Here is a 23,836-nt window from a genome sequence, read left to right as displayed (position 1 = left end):
GTAGGCGTTGCACCCATTGAAAATAAGATGAGAGAGAATCGTTTACGGTGGTTTGGACATATTCGACGAAGGCCTAATGATGCTCCAGTTAGAAGGATGGAGAAATGGGAAAATATATTAGTTAAAAGAGGTCGGGGTAGGCCTAGGAAGACATGGATGGAGGTGATAAGGATATGAATGCTTTGAACCTCACCGAGGACATGACATTGGATAGAAATGAATGGAGGAGAAGGATTCATGTGGAAGACCCATAATGATTTTCTTTGTTGGTTCATATCGCCGACCCCAATTGTTTTGGGATGAAGGCGTAGTTGTTGTTGTTGTTGTTGTTGTTGTTGTATTATAGATAGGCATGGCCATCATGAATAAGTGATTCTTTTCATAGTAGTGTTTATGCCTGGATATTAGTTATTATCGATAGGCATGGCCATCATGAATAAGTGCTTCTTTCTATAGTGGTGTTTATGCCTGGATATTAGTTATGTAAAATCATTGGAAGTCAGTGACAGCACCAATAACAGGTGGCTATTGGGTTATCCCAGATGTACCACGCGTTCCCACCAGCGTTACAAGATAGAATGTGACAAAACATATGCTAATACATATTTCATTTAATGGACCCTCAAACTATTTCAGCATCATAAATGGAACTATCTGATCAGCAGCCTATAACATGCCAAAAAGAAGAAACCCCCGAAAGATCAAAAACCATGAATAAAAATATCACAGTCATGGGTCCAATTTGCATACTTTAAAATTCAAATTTACCTTTTGGCACAGATTACGGATGGTTGACACCTTTCTTACTTGTGATTTTGAATCCTCAGGTAAGGAGAACTACAAGCACAGATCCTTTACATCAGGACAAATTGGGCAAGAAAATATGGGCAACAAGAGATATTGCATACCTGATACTTGTGTTTTGTGAATTCTTCAATGTCGAGCCAAAGACCTTCTGATGAGATGTGAGAATATGTTGTATGATTTTTCTGTGCCATTGCTCCATTAAACAAACTTTTCTGGCCTTTCAAAGAATTTTCTGTAGGCTCTCGGCTAGCCCGCTCCTGAAGAGTTAAATTAGAATTACGACATTTTAATTCTGGTTATTACATAGGTTCTTCAAAATAAAATAATGATCATTTTACTATGAAATGCCTCACAAGATTGCCTACGTAGTTTAAGATACAAGCAGGATTTCAAAAAGAAAATGCTAATCATGTTCACAGACCTAAAGGAGATAAACCTGCCAAGACAAAATACTGTCCCAGAAGAATCTGTAACAAACTTACAACCCTCCATTCTAGGACCATAAACTTCATCAGGATGACTGGACCATGTGAAAGACAAATGGTTTCTGAGTTTTGGTTATCAATTTTGCTATCCCATTGAGCAATTTTGGAACACTATCCTCAATGCCCGGTCAAAGTTTAAAGTTTTGAAACAAAAACAACCCGATAGAGCCGTTACAGTTTCTTCCACTACAGTAAAAGCCTACTCACAAATTTACTAGATTATGATTATCCAATTTGATCTATCAAGGTTCACAAGCAAAGATTCATGCAAAATTCTAAAGTTTCTTGCAGATGACAATTGGTCAGGTATCCGACCCATCAGAGTGCACCCAAACCCACCAAATAAGCATTAGGAGTTGGGTTTGGGTTTGGGTTTGGGTTTGGGTTTGGGTTTTGGTTATGTTGGGTCAAGATAATGGAACCCCAAACCCAAGTCACATAATTTAGAGGGCATTCAGAAATTACTTTTTACAATAAAATAAATAAAGAACACTTGGGTCAACCAGGTCAGCTCGGATTTCCAGCAAAAACACACAATCTAAACCCAACCCACGTTACTCGGGTTGGGTTCAGGTTGACCAGAATGACAATCGGGTCGGCATTTTTTAGGTCGATACCAAGATATCTGGGTTTGAGTAGGAGCGGGTACCCAAGATTAAGCCAACCTGTCGATGAAACACTTGGAAATTTATCTAGCTTCTTGTTGCTTTGCCTCAGCAAACTCCCACAGTTCAAACACTAACTTGTCCTATTATATCCAATTATTTCTCACGGTAAACAGTGAGAGCACAACCATAAATTTCATACATAATACCAATATCACTCTGTAAAGATCAATTTTCAGTGCATCTATTTTCATATTTAATGCCAAGCAGTAGACTTGTACTATGAGATTGAGGGTTGTTGGTCCAGGCAAAGAGTGTGGAAGAAAAACAAAAAAAGTTTGTAAAACAGTAAGGGGAAACATCAGTATTCTGATCAAATGAATTGCCAGAAAGACCAACCATCCAAGTCAACAAGGTTTCTCAAGCTAGTTCAATTATCTTCAAAACACTAAAGAAACTCATTCTCTAATACCAACAATATATAAGAGAAAACAAAAAAAAATTAAGTGCCAATGTAGCAAAGATATATTATATTGTATAAATGGTATGATAAATTGTAGCATTGGATATCTATATGATATGTTCGGCCCACAAGTTGAAAAAAGGTGTACCATATCATATCGTACCACAAGTTGAAAAAAGATGTATTGTATTGTACCATAAGACAAGGTACCATATCTTACTGTATTGTCTGATGCATGTGGTATCATAAATTATGGTTTCTCTTGGCATTTGCATGAAAATGTGGTTAGTTTTTGGCATTTTATGAAATTTTTGTCCTTAATTCCTTTTAGATATCGTTTCCACTCCTACTGAAACCTTTTTGAATAAAGAAGACTTTATTAATGCCTCCTTCACCATATTCATAACCTGACACGGAAATAAATTTTCTTCTCAGTATACTATGAAGAATATGTAAAATTGAAAATAGAAGAATAAGACAGGAAAGAAAGAAACAAATATCAGGAAAATCCCATTACTAACTTTTGCCATTCTGTATCGTCCAATGCATGTGGTATCATAAGTTATGGTTTCTCTTGGCATTTGCATGAAAATGTGGTTAGCTTTTGGCATTTTATGAAATTTTTGTCCTTAATTCATGTTAGATATCTTTTCCACTCCTACTGAAACCTTTTTGAATAAATAAGACTTTATTAATGCCACCTTCACCATATTCATAACCTGACACGGAAATAAATTTTCTTCTCAGTTTACTATGAAGAATATGTAAAATTGAATACAGAAGAATAAGACAGGAAAGAAAGAAACAAATATCAGAAAAATCCCATTACTAATTTTTGCCATTCTAGTTTGTAATAATTAATCCATACTAAAGGGTGTTTGAATACCTCGGATCTCAAATACATGCACTGGATCTGCAAGGAGCCCATGATGGGATCGAAGCAAACAAACAATGAATCTAAGATCTACCACAAAATGAGGATCTAAGATTCATATTTTAATAGAGATTCATTTATCTCCAGCTAACTGAAGGGTGGCATTTACTGCTTCAAGCCAGAGGTACCTGTATCTCAAATACTCAGATCTCACATTCAAGTTTGAGACCTGAGCATTCAAACACGCCCTGAACTTGTTATACTCTTGAAGTAAATATTTGAAAACTGATGCATTTTGTTTTTATGAAATTTTAAAATTTTAAAGTAAACACATCCTCCTAGGAACACACCTTTTAATGTGGAGTTTACAACAATGATAAAAAAGGCAGAAATACCTACAACTTTAAATGCATTCACAAGCACATTTGCAAGTGGAACAAGAAAGCATTTATTGGCACATACCTTCCTGACAGTCCTTGATCTCACATTGCTGGTATTATTTTTTGCCCCATTAGTTGAATCATGTCCCAGGAAACAATTTAAGAATTGTGATATGGTAGGTCCAAGTTCATGGTCTTGACATTGTCTCAATACATCCTGCCAAAATGTGAAAAGAAATTGAGAACATAACCATTTAATATAGCCACAAAAAAGAAATACAGGATCTCTTCCAGTTAAGAATTGAGGTGGTAATGGAAGGCTTGAAGCAGTTCCTGCTACTGGCATGTGATGGTCATGCTTACTTATAAATGATACTAAGAGTATATTCAAACTTTAACAGAAAAAAGTACCATAAGAGTCTTAAGCAAGGTTGTAAGTATTGTATTGTAACCCGTACCGGTTGGGCCCAAAGTTAGATACGTAAAAAATTGTAAATTTTTAATAACAATTTTCAAAAATTCAAAAAAATTAAAAAAAATCACAAAAAACTTTAAAATTTTCTAAAAAATCATGACACATGAAACAATGATGAATTTCACAAAATACAACCATAAAATCACATATGAAGCATTTATGTCTCTATGAGTTGCATAAGACATCATCAAACAATGATGAATTGCATAGGATAAAACTATAATATTACATATCAAAACAATTATGTGATATGAATGGCATGCATAAGACATCGCACATTAAATAATCAAGATAATATGTTATAAAAGGCAATCTCACAAGAAAACTGCAAACTATAAAATAATATGCATATTAAATATCGAATCTAAGCTAATAAGTCACAAGATTCGTAATAATGTGTGTTTACATAAACAAAAAAAACAGTATTTTTTTAATGCTTAAAATTTTTATATAACTAATTTTTTAAAAATTTCAAACAAAAATGAATTAATAACATCAATCATTGAGTATCATCAACATCATCTTCTTTTTTTTATGTGCATCGTACAATACGGTACAATACTTACAACATTGGTCTTAAGATCCAAAATACATAACTTATACGGGAACAAACTTCTGGCCTAAAAAGTAAGAACATCTTAGGCAGCCGCAATCACATAAATATTCTTGTCATGGTACATAGAATAGTTTAGGTGGTGGTATGTATAATGAAACAAGAGTGCACTACTCCAATGCCAACGAAGGACTACACAAGTGCACAAATATAATATGGTCTCTAATGGACCGACAACAATCTCATAAAAGAGATAAAAAAAGTATGAAATCCACAATAGCACAAAGGCACAAAGCCCACAAGAGCATAAAAGAAAAAGAGAAATTGTATTAGCTTCACAAATGCTTTAGAAAAGCATGCATGTACAAGAGAGGTGAGGCGCTATTTAAAGAGCCTCACAAGTCATTAGTTGGACTGACACCCCAACAGTCACAATGGTATTACAATAAAAAACAGAAAATAAAAATACAGAAAAAAAAAGTATTTCAGTCCCTAATGAACTGTACTAAAAATACATACAATGAAATATCCAAAATACCCCTGATATACCTATATTGTATAAATATACGTATATCAATCATGTATATATACTCAGTATTTTAACACTCCCCCTCAAACTTACAGTAAAATCACCAAAAATTTGCTAAGATACAAAAATCTTGATAGAGGAAGCTCTTTGGTGAAGAAGTCTGCAATCTGAAACTCAGATTGAACATATGGTAGAGTAATCACCCCCTTCAAGTATTCTTCTAGAACATAGTGACAATCCATCTCAATATGTTTTGTTCGCTCATTAAATGTGTGATTGTTGGCCATATATATGATATTTTTGTTATCGCAACATAATTTTGAAGGTTCTTAAATATCAACACTAATATCATAAAGTAACGATCTCATCCATACGACCTCGGTGGTTGTTGTAGCTATCGCCGTATACTCAATTTTTGTGCTACATAAAGACACTTAACGTTGTTTTTTGCATTGCCAAGAAATGGGGGAATCACCTACAAACACACAAAAACCTTCAGTTGAGTGACGGTTACTGGAATTTCCTCCTCAGTCAAAATTAGTATAAGCAATAAGATTTAAAGAGGATGAAGAGGATAAGAATAGCTCTTTAGATATAGTTTTTTGTATGTATCGAACTATTCTTAATATGTCACTCATGTGAACAGATGTTAGCGCATGTTGAAACTAACTTGTAGTGCGCATGGCATGCGCAATGTCACTCCATCTTCAACTCGCATTTTTGCATTTATCATTTCAAAAGTATCGTCAAATTTTGTGTCAGTGATTGCCAAACGCATAACAATATTAGTTGTAAACTTGATTTGAGATAAAATGTACCCTCTTGGCGAGTATGTTACTTCAATTCCTAAAAAGTATCTCAAAAAACCAAGATCAGTAATATCAAAAGATTTTTTAAGCATAATTTTAATTTCTTCAATTTTCTTCATATTGCTCCCAGTGATGATCATATCATCAACATACAAAAGGAGAATGATAAGTGAAGTACCTGTAGATCTTAAAAAAAAGTAATGTCAGTGTAACAAGATTTAATACAATTCCACTAAAACGATCAGCTTTAGGAGCTTGTTTAAGCCCATATAAGGTTTTTTGAAGACGAAGAACCATATCATTTTCAATAGTCAGACCAGGAGAAGGATCCATGTACACTTCTTCGTTTAAATTTTCATTTAAGAATGCATTCTTAACATCTAACTGATATATAGGCCATTTTCTGATGGATGCTACTGTAACTAAGGTCCTAACTGTGGTCATGTGAGCTACTGGGACAAATGTTTCCTCATAATATATTCCATATTCCTAGGAATATCCTTTTGCAACAAATCTTGCTTTATATCTTTCTAAGAACCCGTCACTCTTTGTTTTGATTTTAAAGACTCATCTGCTTCCTATCGTCTTCTTTTCCTTGAGAAGAGGTTGAACTGCCCAAATATGGGCCTTGTGTAATGCATCTAGTTCTATTTTCATGGCTTCTACCCATTCTTTTATGTCTTTAGCTTCTTTGTAGTTAAATGGTTCATGATATGAATGAATTGCTAGAAGGCAAGTCCTATATTTTGGAGAAAATGATTTATAAGAGACAAACCTATTTGAAGGCCTACGTATACGTTCAGATCTTCTAACACTAGTTTCTTCAACATTTGTTGATTGATTATACCTTTTAAAAGCACATGGATGCTCCACATTATCACGTCTAGAGTATTGTAAGAGATTATCAGTTAGTTCTTTTTCTTCACTTGAGTCATTAATAGACTCAAAAATATCCATATCACTATTATCAAAATTGTTGAGGTTTCCTATACTTTTAATTTTTAAAGAAGTACCATCGGCGATTGATACACATGAAAAATATGAATTTGTGCAATCAGATAATATAGACTCATTATGAATCATTTGAAAAGAAGCTCCCCAATCCAAAATCCAAGAAGATTTACCTGAAGGAGAGGAGGAGGAAATGGCGGTGACAGATGTAGAATGAGTGGCTTTAAGAATTTGTGAGACAACCTCCGTTATTTGGGCAATTATTAAATCATTGAAGTTATCTCCCTTCTTTGATTCTTGAGGTTCTTCACTTATGGCGGCCATTTTCTTAAACTTGGGACAATTTGGTCATATATGCCTCAGTTCCTTACAATGATGACAAATAATTTTATCTTTGTATCCTCCTCTATTATTTCTTTCTCAAATTTTCTTTCTAAGTGAGGTGGTTTATAAGTTTTTACAAAATTGTCGGGTCTTGATACCACAAAAAACTCATCATTAGACTTATGCATTCCAAGTCTTGTTTCTTCTTGGCAAATTTGAGCAAGAGCCTCACTTATAGATGGACTCGAAGTCCTATGAAGGAGGACCTAACTTACGCAAATTCCGATCAAAAACCACAAAGAAAGAAAAAAAGGTTTTCTCTTTCAACTTGCAATCTCCTCATTTTAATAGTCGAACCAAGGTTACCGGAAGCGCCTAGCTAAAAGGGGAAGCGCGCTTCCCCGAAGCGCGCTTCGGAAGCGCAAAACGTCGCGCTTCCGAAGCGTGGGGGGAAGCGTCCCCCTTTTTTGGGAAGCGCGCTTCCCTTTAATGGGGGACGCGCTTCCCTTTAATGGGAAGCGCGCTTCCCATCACGCTTCCCCCACGCTTCCCTTCGCTTCCCCTGTTTTTTTTTTCAATTTTTTGTATTTTTTATTTTTATTTTTTTTTTGCTTCCCCCTCGCTTCCGAGACGCTTCCTAGGTCGCTTCCGAGACGCTTCCTAGGTCGCTTCTGAGACGCTTCCCGAATCGGTCCTAAGTGGTCCCACGCTTCCCCGCTTCCTAAAATTTTGAAAGTGCCTCGCTTCCCGCTCCCGCTTCCTCAACTAGCAACCCAGAGTCGAACCTTCCCATTTAGGTTCTAATATATCTAATTCATTCCAAATAGGAGATAAAATACCATAAAAGTCTCTTATGTTTTTATATCCTTGTTTGGTATTACGTACCATGTCTTGAAGGTAATATACCCTAGCCATATCCTTTTGAATAAAGGTGTTTTTTAGAAAAATTCAAGCATCACTTGCTATTTTAAATTTGATGATGTTGGTGGCGATTTTGAACTTCATGGTATTCATGAACCATGAGAGAATTTGAGCATTGCTAGCTTCCCAATCCTCCAACTTGTTTTGATATTCTTGGAAGGCTTTCTCCTTTTCTTCTTCAAATAGAACTTTAACTTGATCTCCTTCTCTCCTTGTCAATTTTAGTTGGGGTACATTAGTGGTTCCACTAACAAAACCCCAAAGCTTTTTACCTTTGATGTAATTCTCCATAACGGCCGCCCACATCAAATAATTATTTTTGTTGAGCTTGTAGGAGATGACGGAGGCGGAATCTCTTTCCCCCATAATGAAGAATTCTTGTGTAGAAGGAATCGATGAAAATTAACGATTGAAGAGCACCGCCACAAGGAAAGTATATCCAAGATAGCTTTCACAACACAAGAGCCAAGCTCTAATACCATGTAATGAAACAAGAGTGCACTATTATAATGCCAACAAAGGGCTACACAAGTGCACAAATATGATATGGTCTCTAATGGACCGACGACAATCTCATAAAAGAGATACAAAAAGTATGAAATCCACAATAGCACAAAGGCACAAAACCCACACCAGCATAAAAGAAAGAGAGAAATTGTATTAGCTTCACAAATGCTTTAGAAAAGCATGCATGTACAAGAGAGGTGAGGCTCTATTTAAAGAGCCTCACAAGTCATCAAGGGAGGCATTCCAACGACTAGTTAGACTGACACCCCAACAGTCACAATGGTATTACAATAAAAAAACAGAAAATAAGAATACAGAAAAAAAAGTATTTCAGTCCCTAATGGACTGTACTAAAAATACATACAATAAAATATCCAAATATATGTATATCAGTCAGGTATATATAAACAGTATTTTAACAGTATGGGCATGAACATCATCCACCAGACAAGAAGAGCAAGACAATATATCAGGATATGTAATAGAGAAACTCCAGCCTAGTTTTCGGTTGTCAATTGAAACATGCAAGAGTCATTTAAATAGAGTTTTAGCCTAGAAAAACATGATATTTCCAGCATATTCAAATTCAGCATATGCACAAAATTCCATTCATGACAAGGCAGAAAATGAGTTCAGAATGAGCCTGAGTTATGCATCACAGAGAGAGAGAGAGAGAGAGCTGGCCTGATCAGCAGATAATTGACAAATGGGCTGGAATACCAGATAGAAAAAGAATGGAGCAAGCACATAACTAGAATGATTTGATAACATAGAACAATCAGTGTGCTATGAAATTGACAATCACATGGATATCTGATATTTGTTTTCTACTAGTGAGGTAGGGCTCATCAAAAGCATTTGATATGAACCTCCAAGTGTGATAATGCACTCACTTGGAGATTGTGCCATTTCTTGACATGGATCAGACAACCAAGTCTGTCATCTCTAGTTATAAGAATATGGTAATGAGATAGGAAAACCAGGTTGCTGTATGCCATAAGAGACAACATAAAAGTTGAATTCCTTTCAGACTCATCAAACTCAATTCGAATCAAGTAGTATCGTGGCAATAATCAAGCATACATATGCAAAAGGTTTTGCCTTATCTAAGTCTGCAATAAGGTAATTGAAAGTTGAATAAACATGAAAAGAGTTGTTTTCTAACTCAGTGAATTTAAATCATAGTCACAACATTTTTTTGTCAATTTAAACAATTTTAATACTCCTAAAGAAAAATACCATAATAATATTAAGCACATTATCAAGATATTTTTAAGAAAAGTTCATTTTTCAAACTTTCGTCAATTAAAATTGAGTGTTATTAACTTTAATTCTAAAAGATCTCATCATTTCCCAAAAAGAAAGCCACATAGTTATATACATAGAGAGAGAGGTGGTAGCTGATTACCACTTTTCTAGTTAACCGCCATGCTAACCGGCCTTTCGAACAGTTTTCCACATGTATTACTTAAATCCAACTATACAGATGTGTTCGGCACAGTCGATTTACTAAGAAACGACACTTGGAACATATTTTTTGATGAAAAAACATGATCTTTTAAGCCTTGAATATTTAGAAAAAACTTAGACCACTGATTTTTTAAACCTTATAAAAACCTACTTGTGTATCGGAATCGGATGATCCAAGAGTTGATTCCTATAAAATCAAGCATGGAGAAATACGGTCAGATTTAAGCAAAACATGGAAAAAACCCTTTGAAAGCATGGTTAGCACAGTCTCTCTCTCTCTCTCTCTCTCTCTCTCTCTCTCTATATATATATATATATATATATATATATATATATATATATATATATATATATATATATATATATCACTAGAATATGTTAAATGAAAATATGTGAACTGGAGTATGAACCGAGATTTTCATGGGTTTTCTTTCTTTTTTTTCTTAAATTTCATTGTACGGACGTGATCTAGATGCTCGGTTTTATAGAAACAGACTCTTGGATCATCCAATTACGATAAATAAGAAAAATCTTTTAAAGCTTGAAAATCAACGGCTCAAAATTTTCGTAAATATTCAAGCATCCAAAAATTACATTTTTTTTCATCAAAAATACATGATCCAACAGTCATTTCCTAGAAAATAGACTATGCCGAATGTGTCAGCATGGTTGGATTTGGCAAAAAAGTATCGGAGATGCCCAATTCACACTCCGATGCACATATTTCCATTTAACATATTCTAGTGACCATACATCTATGTCACATGGGTGCGGGTGCGGGTGCGGGGATGCGGCACTTCCAAAAAACCCGGGTGCGGGGGTGCGGCAAAAAATATAAAAAATTTATATATATATATATATATATATATATATATATATATATATATATATATATATATATATATATATATATATATATATATATATATATATATATATAAAGTCCAAAAGTTGGACATAAATGACCCTGAGTGTGTTGACTGCACCCAGGGTCAGGTTGACCGCATTGGGTGCAGGTGCGGCACCTAGTTGGAGAATCCTTGTGACATATAGGGCAAAAAAAAAATCTTGGCAAATTTTTTTTAAGTCTGAAAAAATGGACCAAAATGACCCTGGGTGTGTTGACCGCACCCAGGGTCGGGTTGACCACACCCGGTGCCGCACCCGCGTCGTGTCGCGTCGACGCGGGTGCGGCACCCTGCTAGCTGAATCCCCGTGACATAGCCGTACATATATACTCACTAGAATATGAGAACAGAAATATGAGAACTAGAAATATGGGCATTTCCAACTCTTTTTTTGCAAATCCAACCATGTAGATGTGTTTGGCATGGTGAATTTGTTAGGAAACATTTCAATGAAAAAATGTGATTTTTGAATGGTTGAATATTTATGAAGATTATGAGCCATTGATTTCAAAGTCTTAAAAAATCTTGTTTATGCATCATAATCAGATGATTCAAGAGCTGGTCCTTTTAAAACCAAGCATGTAGATCATATCTGTATGGTTAGATTCAAGAAAAAAGAACAAAAAATCCATGAAAATCATGGTTCACACGGTAGTTTTCATATATATACATATATATAGGCAAGCTGGGGTTAGGCAAAAAGCCACACAGTTCTTTCTGTTTTTTCTAAGAATGGGATGGATCTGGATGTGGCTCAATCTTTCTCAAGTATAAAACCACTTGCAAGGTCATCCTGAAACAAAATCTAAGGTATTGCAGATTACAGTTAAGGTTTTAAGGAAGAATTCAATGGGTGGAAGTGTTCTGTCAGGTAGGTGTCTCCTCCATTTGCTTGAACCAAGCCACATATAGTGATGAGTATAAGTTGGAGAATAGATTGAAGAGGATAACTTGGAGATATGCTGGAATCATCCACCTTGCATATCCTTCTACTCTCCTTCCTGAAAGTGAAAGTGTTAAGGAAAGTCAAAGGGATTGCAAACTGTGACTTTAATCGACCTGGTTCTCATGGATAACTGTCATGTTTGTACAACAAAACTTTGAGAAGAGAGGCCATAAGCATGAGTATAATCCAAAAGTTTGAGAAGATTAGGCTTTTGAATACAGAAAGAAAGAAACATAATTGGTTCCTGATGATAAGGAAAGAGTTCAAATTGATACATAGATTCACTCGACTCAAGATGGAGAAATTCAAGATTATCTTCTTGTTTCTTCTTTGAAAGATGTGTGAATACAACAACTACGTCCTCATCCCCAAACAATTGGGGTTGGCGATATGAACCAAAAAAGAAAATCATTCTGGGTCCTTGTGAACACCCCGCGATGATCACAGTCTTCCACATGCATCCTTCTCCTCCAATCATTTCTATCCAATGCCATGTCCTCGGTGAGGTTCAAAGCATTCATATCCTTTCCTATCATCTCCATCCAAGTCTTCCTAGGCCTACCCCGACCTCTTTTAACTAATATATTTTCTCATTTCTCCATCCTTCTAACTGGAGCATCATTAGGCCTTCGTCGAATATGTCCAAACCACCGTAAATGATTCTCTCTCATCTTATTTTCAATGGGTGCAACACCTACCTTCTTACGTATCTCCTCGTTTCGAATCTTACCTTTTATTGTATTTCCACACATCCATCTAAGCATACGCATCTAAGCTACACTCATTTTTTGAATATGATGTCTCTTGGCAGCCCAACATTCTGTATCATATAGTAAAGCGGGCCTAATATTCGTCCTATAAAACTTTTTCTTCAACCGCAATGGCATTCTACGATCGCACAACACTCCAGTTGAAAGATGCGTGAATCATTTGCAAAAATCTTGGGGGGAGGGGAAGGGAAAAAATGCAAGGGAATTAGGCCATCAACGATGTGAAATAACTTCAAGATAAATATGTTTAGATGGGAAGTTCTTCTCAGGTACCAGATAACAGAGAGAAACCATAATGTAGGAGGATCCACAAAACTCCCACATGCAAGTCTCCGCAGAAAAAATACCATATAACAGCCTTCTTACAGAACATGGGCCTAATTTCAAAATGATTAAGAATGTCCAAAAGGCTTCCTTCTTCAGATGGAAAGAAAGATAGGTCTAAGCCTCTGATAAAGAAATTTTGTAAGGCAGGCAGGCTTTCAGGGGTAGCTTATAGAAAAGAATTGCTTCATGCCACTACTAAAACATCTATAAGACTATAAGACAGGATAACATTTGGCAATACGTCACCTTGAGGATATGCTTTGCAGACCGCACAATAATCTCAATAACACATAGATCACATATATGGGGCAAATATTTTGTCATCCCAGCTATCTGAAAATTTCCAAAATTCAATCTGTTAAAATGCAGAAACTGAAAGGACACCAATTACATTTAAAAGACAATGTGAAAACTCACCTTTCCAAGGTACCTAACATTTATCCCATGAGCATGAAGCGCTTCAGTTAAGGTCTGCCCATCCATGGGGGAAACCTCAAGTGTGTTAAGGTCTTGGACAAACTTTGGAATAACCACATCTACAAGATATATACCAGCCTTCCTTACTAAAGCCTCATCTGCAGCTATCTCCTGATCAAGTCCAAATAAAAACTTCACCACATTAGCATCAACAATTAGATAGGAACTCTCGAAAAGCGGCTGTGTGACATATACCTCTTTACTACCCGATAATGTGAATTCTGTCAGGATATTAGGATTTAAAAATATATCGTCACTTGAAGAACTTGTTAAGGCAGGTGCAGAATCAATTAGTTCGGCAGTTTCACTTCCTTTTTCGGTCACATCCTTCACAAAGAACATACATATTTTAATCAAAAGCATTTTTAGCTACAAATAGTATAAGACACCTTCACTTTCCTAACTGCTAGATGCACTTTCTCTTTTAAGTTGGCAAGGATATGCTTCACATCCAACAAGAAACAGATCAACAAATACTTTAAGAGGCCATTAAAATCAAACTTCTCAGATGGAAAGAAAAAAGGTGCAGCTAAGGTTCTTAAATTATATATAGTCACAGTGTCTCACAGGAAAAATAAAAAAACAATAAAGAAAAATCATCAATTCAAAAGACCATAACACTCGTTGCAGTACCTTCCTCATTGATTCAGAACCATTAGTACCGGTGACATCTGGACAAAGAACTTCCAATTGGGCCTTTCCATCATCTTTAATTGTACATTTTGACCTCTCCGCAGCTTCAACCTTTTTCAGATTAACAAATGGCATAATTAGAAAAAACATTAAGTTAACCTGCATAGTGTTGCATATGTGATGTGAAGTAAACCACACATGAGACTACCTGACAAAATGAAGAAACAAGTTCAGGCCTAAGAACACAAAACCTAGATCCTTCACCACTGTAATTAGCATCTCTAGGAGTCACTCTCATCAAATCTAAAAGATAGTGCCTGCCCATCAATTACAACAGAAGACAAGCATAGTCAAAGCACTCACATGCATTAGAACAAAAATTATTTTCCCAAAAAGGATACTATTTATTTCCCAAGGAAAATAAATACTAACCAACAAGCACTTAAACAGTTACTACATCTAATTGAGAAGGACATGGAAAAAACAAAGCATAGAAGGAAGCATAGGGAAACCTGTCATCACTACCAATAATGCCCTTGCATTCCACAGGAGCTGCTAGTTTGATGGCACTGCCAGACCCATCGAGGACCGTATGTTCCTTTAGATGGAGACGTTTAGCTGCCTCCAAAACCTGAAGAAAAAGAATATTACTATCGATTTCAAACTAAACATGATATGCTGCTATCAGAAAAAACAAGTAGAAGCTACAAGGTTGTATGGAAGACAGGAAAGAGGAGTATGAGGGAGAGAAGTGGGAAGGGTTATCCATTTAAGAAAGTGATACCAAATAAAAAAGGAGAGGCCATAAATAGCCATGATTATCTTCCCCGCCCAAGTCACAGGGACTCGGCAAAGCAGGTGCCGCACCCGCGTCGACACGACGCGGCGCATGTGCTCGTGCGGGTGCGATCAACACGACCCTGGGTGTGGTCAACACACCCAGGGTCATTTAGGTCCAATTTTTAGACTATTTTTTTTCGCCCTATGAAAAGCGAGTGAGAGAAGGAGGATTAGGGCAAAATCCTCCTGAAGCCTGAAGCCGATGCCGATGCCGATGCCGATGCCGACGATCTCCGACTCCTTCCGACCACTCCTCCTCAGTTCTCAGGTATGTCTCCTTCTGACTTGCTCTCTCTCTCACTCTCACGGTCTCTCTTCTCTCTGTCACTCTCACAGTCTCTCTCATAGTCTTTCTTCTCTCCGTCACTCTCACTCTCACTCGCTCTTCGTCACTCTCACTGTCTCTCTTCTCTCTGATTGTATTATATGTGGGTCATTAGCATCTAGGGTTTTTAACTTTTTATTTATAGGATTTTTGGACATTTCAAAAAAAATTCAATAATATTATTTGGGGGTTTTGGGCATTCCGAAATATTTTCAATAATGTTATTTGGGGGATTTGGGCATTTCGAAAATTTTTGATGAATTGATGACGCTATAGAGGTATATAGTTAATGAAATTTGTATTTATTTTTTGGGGATCTTTGACTATTTGATTTTGGGGCTTTTGATTCTATGCTAAAATGGGTTTTGTGGAGCTTCTTGATTTTTTATTTCGTTTACAATCTATTTTATTAGTTGCTTATGCTTGATGACTTAAGGTCAAACGTTACTTTAATCTTTTTTGAAAAGTCGTTCTATCAACCATTGCTTAAAATGTGTTGCTATGTTATGGGCATGTAATGGGTTTAATTTATTTTTTTTGGGATTGATTCATTATCTAAGTTCAGTTCATAGGATTATAAGATCTACCAAGTTACAGAAGTTATTGATTTGTCAATATTTTAAGGTGCAGTTGCTCACTTTCCTGTTTCAAGAAACACAAGGTATTCTCTTCATTCAAGTTCTTTTGCTGGTTGCTCTTAGTACAGGTGTATGCTTATATGTGTTTGTACTCAATTTTAGTTTCTGTTGCGTGGTCATAATTCTGCTGCAGTTCGTTTCATAACTCATTTAATGACACATGCTGCGGAAGGTTTAATGTTAGAAATATGAAGTTACATTGAATCACTCAAGCATGTATATGTTCATATAACCTGGTTAATGTACCCCTGTTTTGACCAGTCCAAGACATATAGTTGACTAAGAAAATGGCCTATCTGACTATGCCATGACTATACCAACCTTGAAACTGTCAAGGTTTCACTTATATATATATATATATATATATATATATATAGTGTTACTGTTGTTAACTGTTAAAAGTTCAAAATTATATATATATATATAATTTTTTTTACATTTTTGCCCCTGCCGCACCCCCGCACCCTAGGTTTTTGAAAGTGCCGCACCCCCACACCCGCACCCGCACCCATGTGACATAGTTCCCCGCCAATAACAGAAACCTACTCAGCCCATGCAGATAGCAGCAAATAAAATGGATAAAGCAAAATTAGCTTAACAGTAACTCTATTAAAAAATGGTCACCAATATCGTTCTCAGTAATTTCTTGGCAAGATTTTTCTCAGAATTTTTTCAAAAAGTTCCTTTTCTTGGAAAAAACTCAAGGAAATATCAAAAGTTTTGAAATTTGAAAAATATAAAGATTAGCAGAAAACATAAGAAATAATTGGTTTTATAGTATTTTTCTTGCAAAAATGTAAAGAAACAGTTGGAAAAGTTTTTAAAGTATAAAATAAACAGAAAATATAAAACATAAGTTAAAATATATAAAACAAAGATTTTTTTGCTCATCAAATCCTCAGGAAAATATCATGATACTATTGTGATAACATCATGATCTTTTATGTTCTGGCGATATTGTGTAAATATCCCACTAATATCGGCTGACCTTGAAATTCTGATAAATACATGATATTTTCAAATTTTCACCGAGATCAGTGACTATGATATAAAGTAGCATGGTTTGTCTACAAACAAAAAGTGGGAGCTAACAGTGGACCCCTTGTGGAACAGGAGAACAGGTCTTGAAGACAACAAAAACAAGGCCAGAAAGGATTACAGAGACATTTGGATGGTAAGAGACAGGTCATTGTAGAGGAGGAGGATATTGCTTGCATTTGGACAAAAGACAATAAACAACGTGTTCGAATACATACATACATACATACATATATATTGCATATACCAGATGAACAAAGTCTAATATACCAAATTATAAACTCAATGAACAAATGCATCACCTTTGCATGAAATGCTTCACTCCAACAAATCTCTCTCTCTCGCTATATATATATATATATATATATATATATATATATATATATATATATATATATATGGGTTAAAAGTTGGTACAATCGTTTGTATGTATAAACAACTTAGCAACTTCCATTTCTTTTTTTGTTTTTTTGTCCAAGGGACCCCATGATCTACATGTTTTTAGTGGGAACCGGCTTTTGAATCACCAGAATCCGGCCTGTGTACAGATTTTTCTGGCAATGCAAAAATCAACGATTGTAAATGCACTGATTTTTTCCGACTCAAAAAATTTGGTTTTTCATCGAAAAAACATGATCCAAGGGTCACTTCCCACTAAATCGAGCATGCTGCACACATTTTTTAGATTGAGTCAAAACAACTTGCACTGTGAGATTCTAACTAGATTGTACCTAACCAATATACCAAATTATAAACTCAAGTGAACAAACATATCACCTTGGCATGAAATGCTTCATTCCAACAAATCTTTTTACCATTGTCAACAGAACCATATAAAAGTGAGTCTGATTTATCTCCTTGAAGGATACCAGGAATGATGCTCTGCAATCAGAAAATGCAACAGAGTTAGCTCATGGGAGGAAAACTGCATAGGAGTTAGAGAATAAAATTAGATAAAACAGATAATTTGCCTAATGGAAAGGGATTGATCTCACAGAATCTAACTTCATAATAAATTATTTCCATCCAGTGACAGTAACCAGTCAGCATCTTGCACGGTGGTATAAAAAAATGGCCAGTCTGCAAGGTTGCTGCATACATTGCACCTCTACCCACAAAGGCCCTAGCTTGGAAATTGCTAATTGCAATTGTTCATAAGTTATGGGTACCCAGAAAACTAGGTTACAACTTTTTCACACATTAACCTATAAAAAATAATCCTTTAGTTTTACACTATAAACAAATTGTCCATGACCTGATTTTCGTAGAACTGGCCAACCGAGAAGCAACCATTGATTGAAAGGTAATTTTCTATTATTCGATAAATATTTTCCACTAGTGACTACCTCTATAGAGGATATTGTTTTAAGAATTGCTAAAGCATTCTCACTTGGAATAAATAGATGAGTGGACATGCATTCATGAACAAATCTTAGCATGCATTATTAGATGCTCAGATGGATATGATTATTCTTTGTCAGTTTGAACTTTGAAGAATGAAAAGAAAATTTGTATCTGCATGAGCAGAATACTGGACAGGATACGTAAATAATCACTCTGATACTAGGGCAACATATATTACAGGCAGCAATTGCATAACAGAGTGGAACTCCATGCACCATTGTGAGCATTCACATAATCTGATATGCAACTGCAGCATGTGAAAAGACCATGTGTGCAAATTTCAGATTTTTGAGAAAAAAAAGGATCAGAACCTGTGCAACAACTCTATGACCCCTATAGTCAATTATTGCCATGGCAAGATTATGCAACCCTGGTACATCAGCTTCCTGGTAAGCCTTTGTTCCACGTAAGTCATTATTTGCAGATGCATATGTTGCCTGTTCACTATCAGCCATTTGGACCTCTGCGTGTTTGTCCTTAGCATCAGACAGTTGTTCCTCAGCATTTATAATTGTATCCTTTAGGTCAGAAGTCTCAACAACAGTTCCATGCATCGAAGTCTTAACATCCTTCTCAGATGAAAGAAGAGAGTGAATAGTATCATCATTTTCAGAATCCTGGAGAGACTTGGACTTAATGGAATAATCAGAACCTTTGAACATCTGGGCAATATCAAAGTCCACCGCAAAACTGAAGAATATATTGTTGTGGACATACCTGAAATCAGAAATAGAAGGAACTTTGTCAAAGGACACAAAAGAAAACTACAAAAGTGATTAATAGAATAACCATAACCTAAAACATATGCAAATCTCTCTACTACTTTTCACATAGCACTTCAGGAAATCTTAAACTCAATGCATCAAACCACATCCACAAATGATGGCTTTGATGCTCAGAATCAATAGCAAGCCAGTTAACCTCAACACAGCAGAGACATGGCCAAATTCATCAGCATCAAGACAAAAGTGAAAATTGAAGACTAAAAATAAATAGACATGTATGCAAAAGCATGAAAATCAATCACAAATTGCATCAACAAATATAAGAACCAAAGAATCTGATACCAACAAAATACCAGTAACTACAAAAATTTCAAAGTAATCACTGAAATCCCCCCCTTATTTGGACTGTGAAACCAAAATGATAGCAGGGCTCCAGTGGACAGAGAGACTACAGTTGTTTACCCATGTTGATGTTAAAAGCCTATTGCTGAAAGCAGGGGTTCTCAATAGGCTGGAAAGGTTAAGTTCCAATAAACATGGGTTCCTTTCTAGGATTCAATATCCAAAAGGATGTTTAAAATAGAACACAGTTCTGATTCAAACTACACGACTTCAAAAAGAATCTGTCCTAAGGTACATAAGACAGATGGAAACTTTGAATAATTGCAAGATGTTTTTAAAGGAAATTAGTACCACTAAAAAACAGTTTTCTGGACATTATATACATCATAATTATATGAAGAACAATTCAAGTTTCATTCGCATAAATGTATAGATGATTGGTATCATTAAGGTTCTAGAGAAGTACTGTGAAATATTTGACCATCTTTGTGATTTTTTTGTTTGAATTTAGAATATCTTTCTGAGAGACAATGTTAGAGTTTACATCTACAAAATCCAGATTGATAACAACCAATGGTAGGCACAACCATGGAAGTCCAAATTTTGTAGCAGGGAATGATACTGTACAAATTTCTACAACCTATGAGGCCATACATAATACACATGCATGCATACAAATGGTGACATGCTACTATGGCATCATGGGCTAGAAGAATATGAAAGATGGGGTGGCTATTTGATCTTGGTGGCAATGTATAACCTGGTGATATACATGGTTGGGCAGTAATCAAGAGATATTTAATAGTTGAAAGCAAATAAGTTTTTATCAATACTAGGATACAGACATCCATTATCTATTTTCACGAGAAAGGCTTGACAACAGCGATCTTTTGGCCTGGTTGGATTCTAGAATGGTTCCTTATCTCATAGCTTCTTTTTTGTGCCATTCTTTTTCATTATGATTCTTTTATGCTCTTCTGGTGGCGTGCAAAAACGAATTCCATTCATGATGTACTTGCCCTTGCAGTTCATAAGCCATGGCTACTTGTGAATCTGATATGAAAATTGTCTTCCTAAGTGGGGATCTTCAAGAAGCAGAATACATGGCTCCACCACCCAAGTTCATATAAAATATGAGAAGTGGTGTGTAAACTCAAGAGGACAATATCTATGGATTGAAGCAACCACCTCATACTTGGTTTGGGAGGTTTAATTGAGCTATCATAGAGTTTGTATTTCACAGGAGCACTTTTAGCCACACCTTATTCATAAAGAAGAGCAAGTTTATCACCACCCTTATTGTTTATGTACATGATATTGTGGTGACCGGTGATAATGAAATGGAAATCACAAGGTTAAAGCATTATTTAAATCGTGTTGATATCAGAGATTTGTGTCATCATCAAAAAAAGATATCAGAGATTTGGGGTTATTGAGATATTTTCTCGAAATTGAAGTATTAAGGTCAGGTCACAAAAGAGGGTAGTGATCTCTCAAAGGAAATATGTGAGATCTATCGAAGAAAACTGCAACGTTGAGTGCAAACCCATAAACAATCCTCTGGGAAAACTCACAAACTAGAACAAAATGGCTGAGAACCCTATGAAGATAAGGTAGTTATCAAATGTTTATGGGAAAGCTGATCTACCTCACAATCACAAGGCCAAATACCGGCTACAATGCAAACCAATATATAAATGCCCCAAATCATCTCCATATGCAAGCCGTCTCAACGGTGCTCAGATGCTTAAAGAAGAATACCCAGAAAGGAACTTTTTACTGTAACAACAATCCTGATCTTTACACGATACAAGATTTAATATGGATTTTGGTGTCTGTGGTGGCAATCTTGTCTCATTGGGGAGAAAGAAGCAAGATGTGGTCTCTAAATTGACGCAACTAACAAGGCCTCTCTTTCATTAAAATGTATAAGAGAGTATAAGGTAATTATGAAACAACTTCTAAATATTAAGAGAACATCTGCAATTTAATAAAGAGCATTATTGCCCATTTTTCAGTGTTCAGAGTTAAGCCAAGAAGGATGATGATCTTAAATGGTGAGAGTAACCTAGATTTCCTACTTGATACAGAAATGCAGCAGGAGACATGCAGTTAAATGATGACCATCATCATCCATGAAAAATCCAAGAACTTCCAAGTCAATTCCGTATTGACAAACCGTGATGAAGATGATATTATCGAAACTAATGTAGTGGTCATGTAATCAAACAAAAAATAACTAGGTCAAAAAGTGCAGCAATTGAGAGCAGCACCTCCAAATTTAAAATGACAAAAACTAGTTACAAAATTTCATATGAGTAATTCTAGAGGACCTGTTTCAGCATTCTAATCCATACTCACATGTGGAAACACTCCGGGTCCGTTGGGTTTATGGGAGGTATGCATCTGTTGATAACTCCAACTGCACCCCTTGTTGCAGCATCAACAAAGTCACATGTGACTTTATAAAGAGCCCTATCACGCAAGATCCTGCAGATGTTTCATTAAGTTAAGAACTAAGAGCTATATGGCATCACACATCTGCCAACAGAAGGTTCCAACTTATAGCATACTGTTCATACTTTTTTCTGACAAAAACATTAGGAAAAGCAGAAATATTACTAAGGAAATATGGAAATCAGTGGAACAACATGAAGAACTGACTACACCTTTCCTGGAAGGATTCATGAGGAAACTCCCGGCAGGACTGTAGTTCCTCATTCCAGTCCCTCTGCATGCCAATCAACTCACTTCCATATGAAAGAGCCAGTGCATCCTCAGCTATAGCGGCATCACGTTTATGATCTATAAATAAAAAGACCACACAAAGATGAGCTACTATATAGTATATATGATTTTCAATTAATTCAGAACATTAATTGGTTAAGATCTTGGGTTTGAGTCCCTTTGAAGGAGACCCTAGACATTGTAATTACCTGGAACTGGATACATCCCTAACCATGAAGTTGGGGGCAAAAGAGACTGAACACTCTCAAAAGGATGAGCAGAAGCTTTGCGGTCCAAGATTTCACGAAAACCTTCCCAAATAATGTTGTAAGCTTAATAGAGGAAAGGTAATTAGCATCTAAAAGAAGCTTAAGGATTCACAAATACCTTTCTTGAATCTGGGGCTAATTTTTTGAAGGAGACCTATAAGCGTAAAAGCTTCACTAGAGTTCTTGGCAGGCCTTGGATCTAATATATCTCCCACGCTTGAGTTGACATAAAACGTTCGTGTAGTCCCAGTAATACAGACTTTATGGCCTTCTAAAGTTTCTACATCCAAATAAATCAAATCACCAACCAATCTGCAAACAAGGCAAGCCACAAAACTACAAGTCAGTACATCTCAACAACTATAGACGTCACCAGAACCAAGTATACAAGTAGACCTTGCCCTGTAATACATGTGTCGTGCAATCATGTGCAATTTTTTAACTTTGTTTGCACAGACATTCATATAAGAAAGCTTATGCATATTCTAAAGTGAAAAGGCATGTGTGCCTGTGTGCCCACTGGCACGCATGCATATCCACACCCCAACACACACAAAAGCACATATGCATCCATCTCCATATCTTATAATTGCCACATATTTATCTTAGATGTCCTGTCCATTGTCTGTACATCACCAATATTTCAGTTTGTACTTTGCAAATCTCTTTTTTGCAAAGCCTTTTCAACATCTTCATGCCTTAACTGGATAGAACACCCAAATGTATGACATCAACTTCCTTATCTTAGTTTTAATTTCATTGCAGAATCACATTCAAGTTAGAAAGTTAAATCAGACAGATGATGTTGAATGCTCAGGCTGATGTGTCAAAATGGATGAATAAGTCAAAAATGCAGAAAAAAACAATAACAGTCAAACATAACAGTATCAATAAAATAAAAGGTACATCTTTGCAAAAGTACAAAAAAAATCTTAGTTAACCAGATCAATCAAAAGAAACTACCGTCTGTAGCTAGGAACTGGATTGAACGACGAGAACACAATGAAGTGTACACATTTGATGTCTTTAGAAGAGGAGGATAATAGCTTATCGAGAGAGCCTGTTATCTCTTCCATGAAACCTAGTCCATCATGCTCTGGAACCTCAATTTGGCCTGCATATTTTAATTCTGATAGATCAGATGATTTGTCCGATCATCATGACAAATACACCAATCATGACAAGCATGGCCAGTTGGTGCATGAACCAGGAAACATACTGATATCTTGCATAAAGAATTTCATAATCATTTACAAGTTTAAGCAAAGAAACTAAAACAATTCAGTTTAATAGCCATATTTAAATATGACAAGT

The 23,836-nt window shown here is 35.8% G+C and overlaps 1 protein-coding gene across 1 annotated transcript in view; it reads right to left on the bottom strand.

Moving 5' to 3' along the window:
• LOC149830361 (clustered mitochondria protein-like) overlaps nt 1–23,836 on the bottom strand; it is a 71,547-nt gene that overhangs the window by 26,798 nt on the left and 20,913 nt on the right. Inside the window, exons 6-21 of the mRNA XM_090016469.1 lie at nt 23,486–23,636; nt 22,641–22,834; nt 22,463–22,564; nt 22,196–22,331; nt 21,888–22,016; nt 18,771–19,176; nt 17,833–17,937; nt 14,727–14,845; nt 14,423–14,531; nt 14,215–14,325; nt 13,777–13,908; nt 13,522–13,692; nt 13,351–13,437; nt 3,697–3,831; nt 909–1,064; nt 769–837 (exon numbers count right to left, since the gene is read on the bottom strand). Coding sequence (XP_089872595.1) covers nt 769–837; nt 909–1,064; nt 3,697–3,831; nt 13,351–13,437; nt 13,522–13,692; nt 13,777–13,908; nt 14,215–14,325; nt 14,423–14,531; nt 14,727–14,845; nt 17,833–17,937; nt 18,771–19,176; nt 21,888–22,016; nt 22,196–22,331; nt 22,463–22,564; nt 22,641–22,834; nt 23,486–23,636 — 2,312 coding nt within the window. The remainder of the gene's footprint in view (nt 1–768; nt 838–908; nt 1,065–3,696; nt 3,832–13,350; nt 13,438–13,521; nt 13,693–13,776; nt 13,909–14,214; nt 14,326–14,422; nt 14,532–14,726; nt 14,846–17,832; nt 17,938–18,770; nt 19,177–21,887; nt 22,017–22,195; nt 22,332–22,462; nt 22,565–22,640; nt 22,835–23,485; nt 23,637–23,836) is intronic.

Source organism: Nuphar pumila, chromosome 8 (assembly GCF_984573655.1).
Source record: "Nuphar pumila chromosome 8, dmNupPumi1.hap1.1, whole genome shotgun sequence".
NCBI classification, from domain to species: Eukaryota; Viridiplantae; Streptophyta; class Magnoliopsida; order Nymphaeales; family Nymphaeaceae; genus Nuphar; species Nuphar pumila.
The sequence above is the reverse complement of the archived record's forward strand: the minus strand, read 5'-3'. Positions and strand labels throughout refer to the sequence as shown.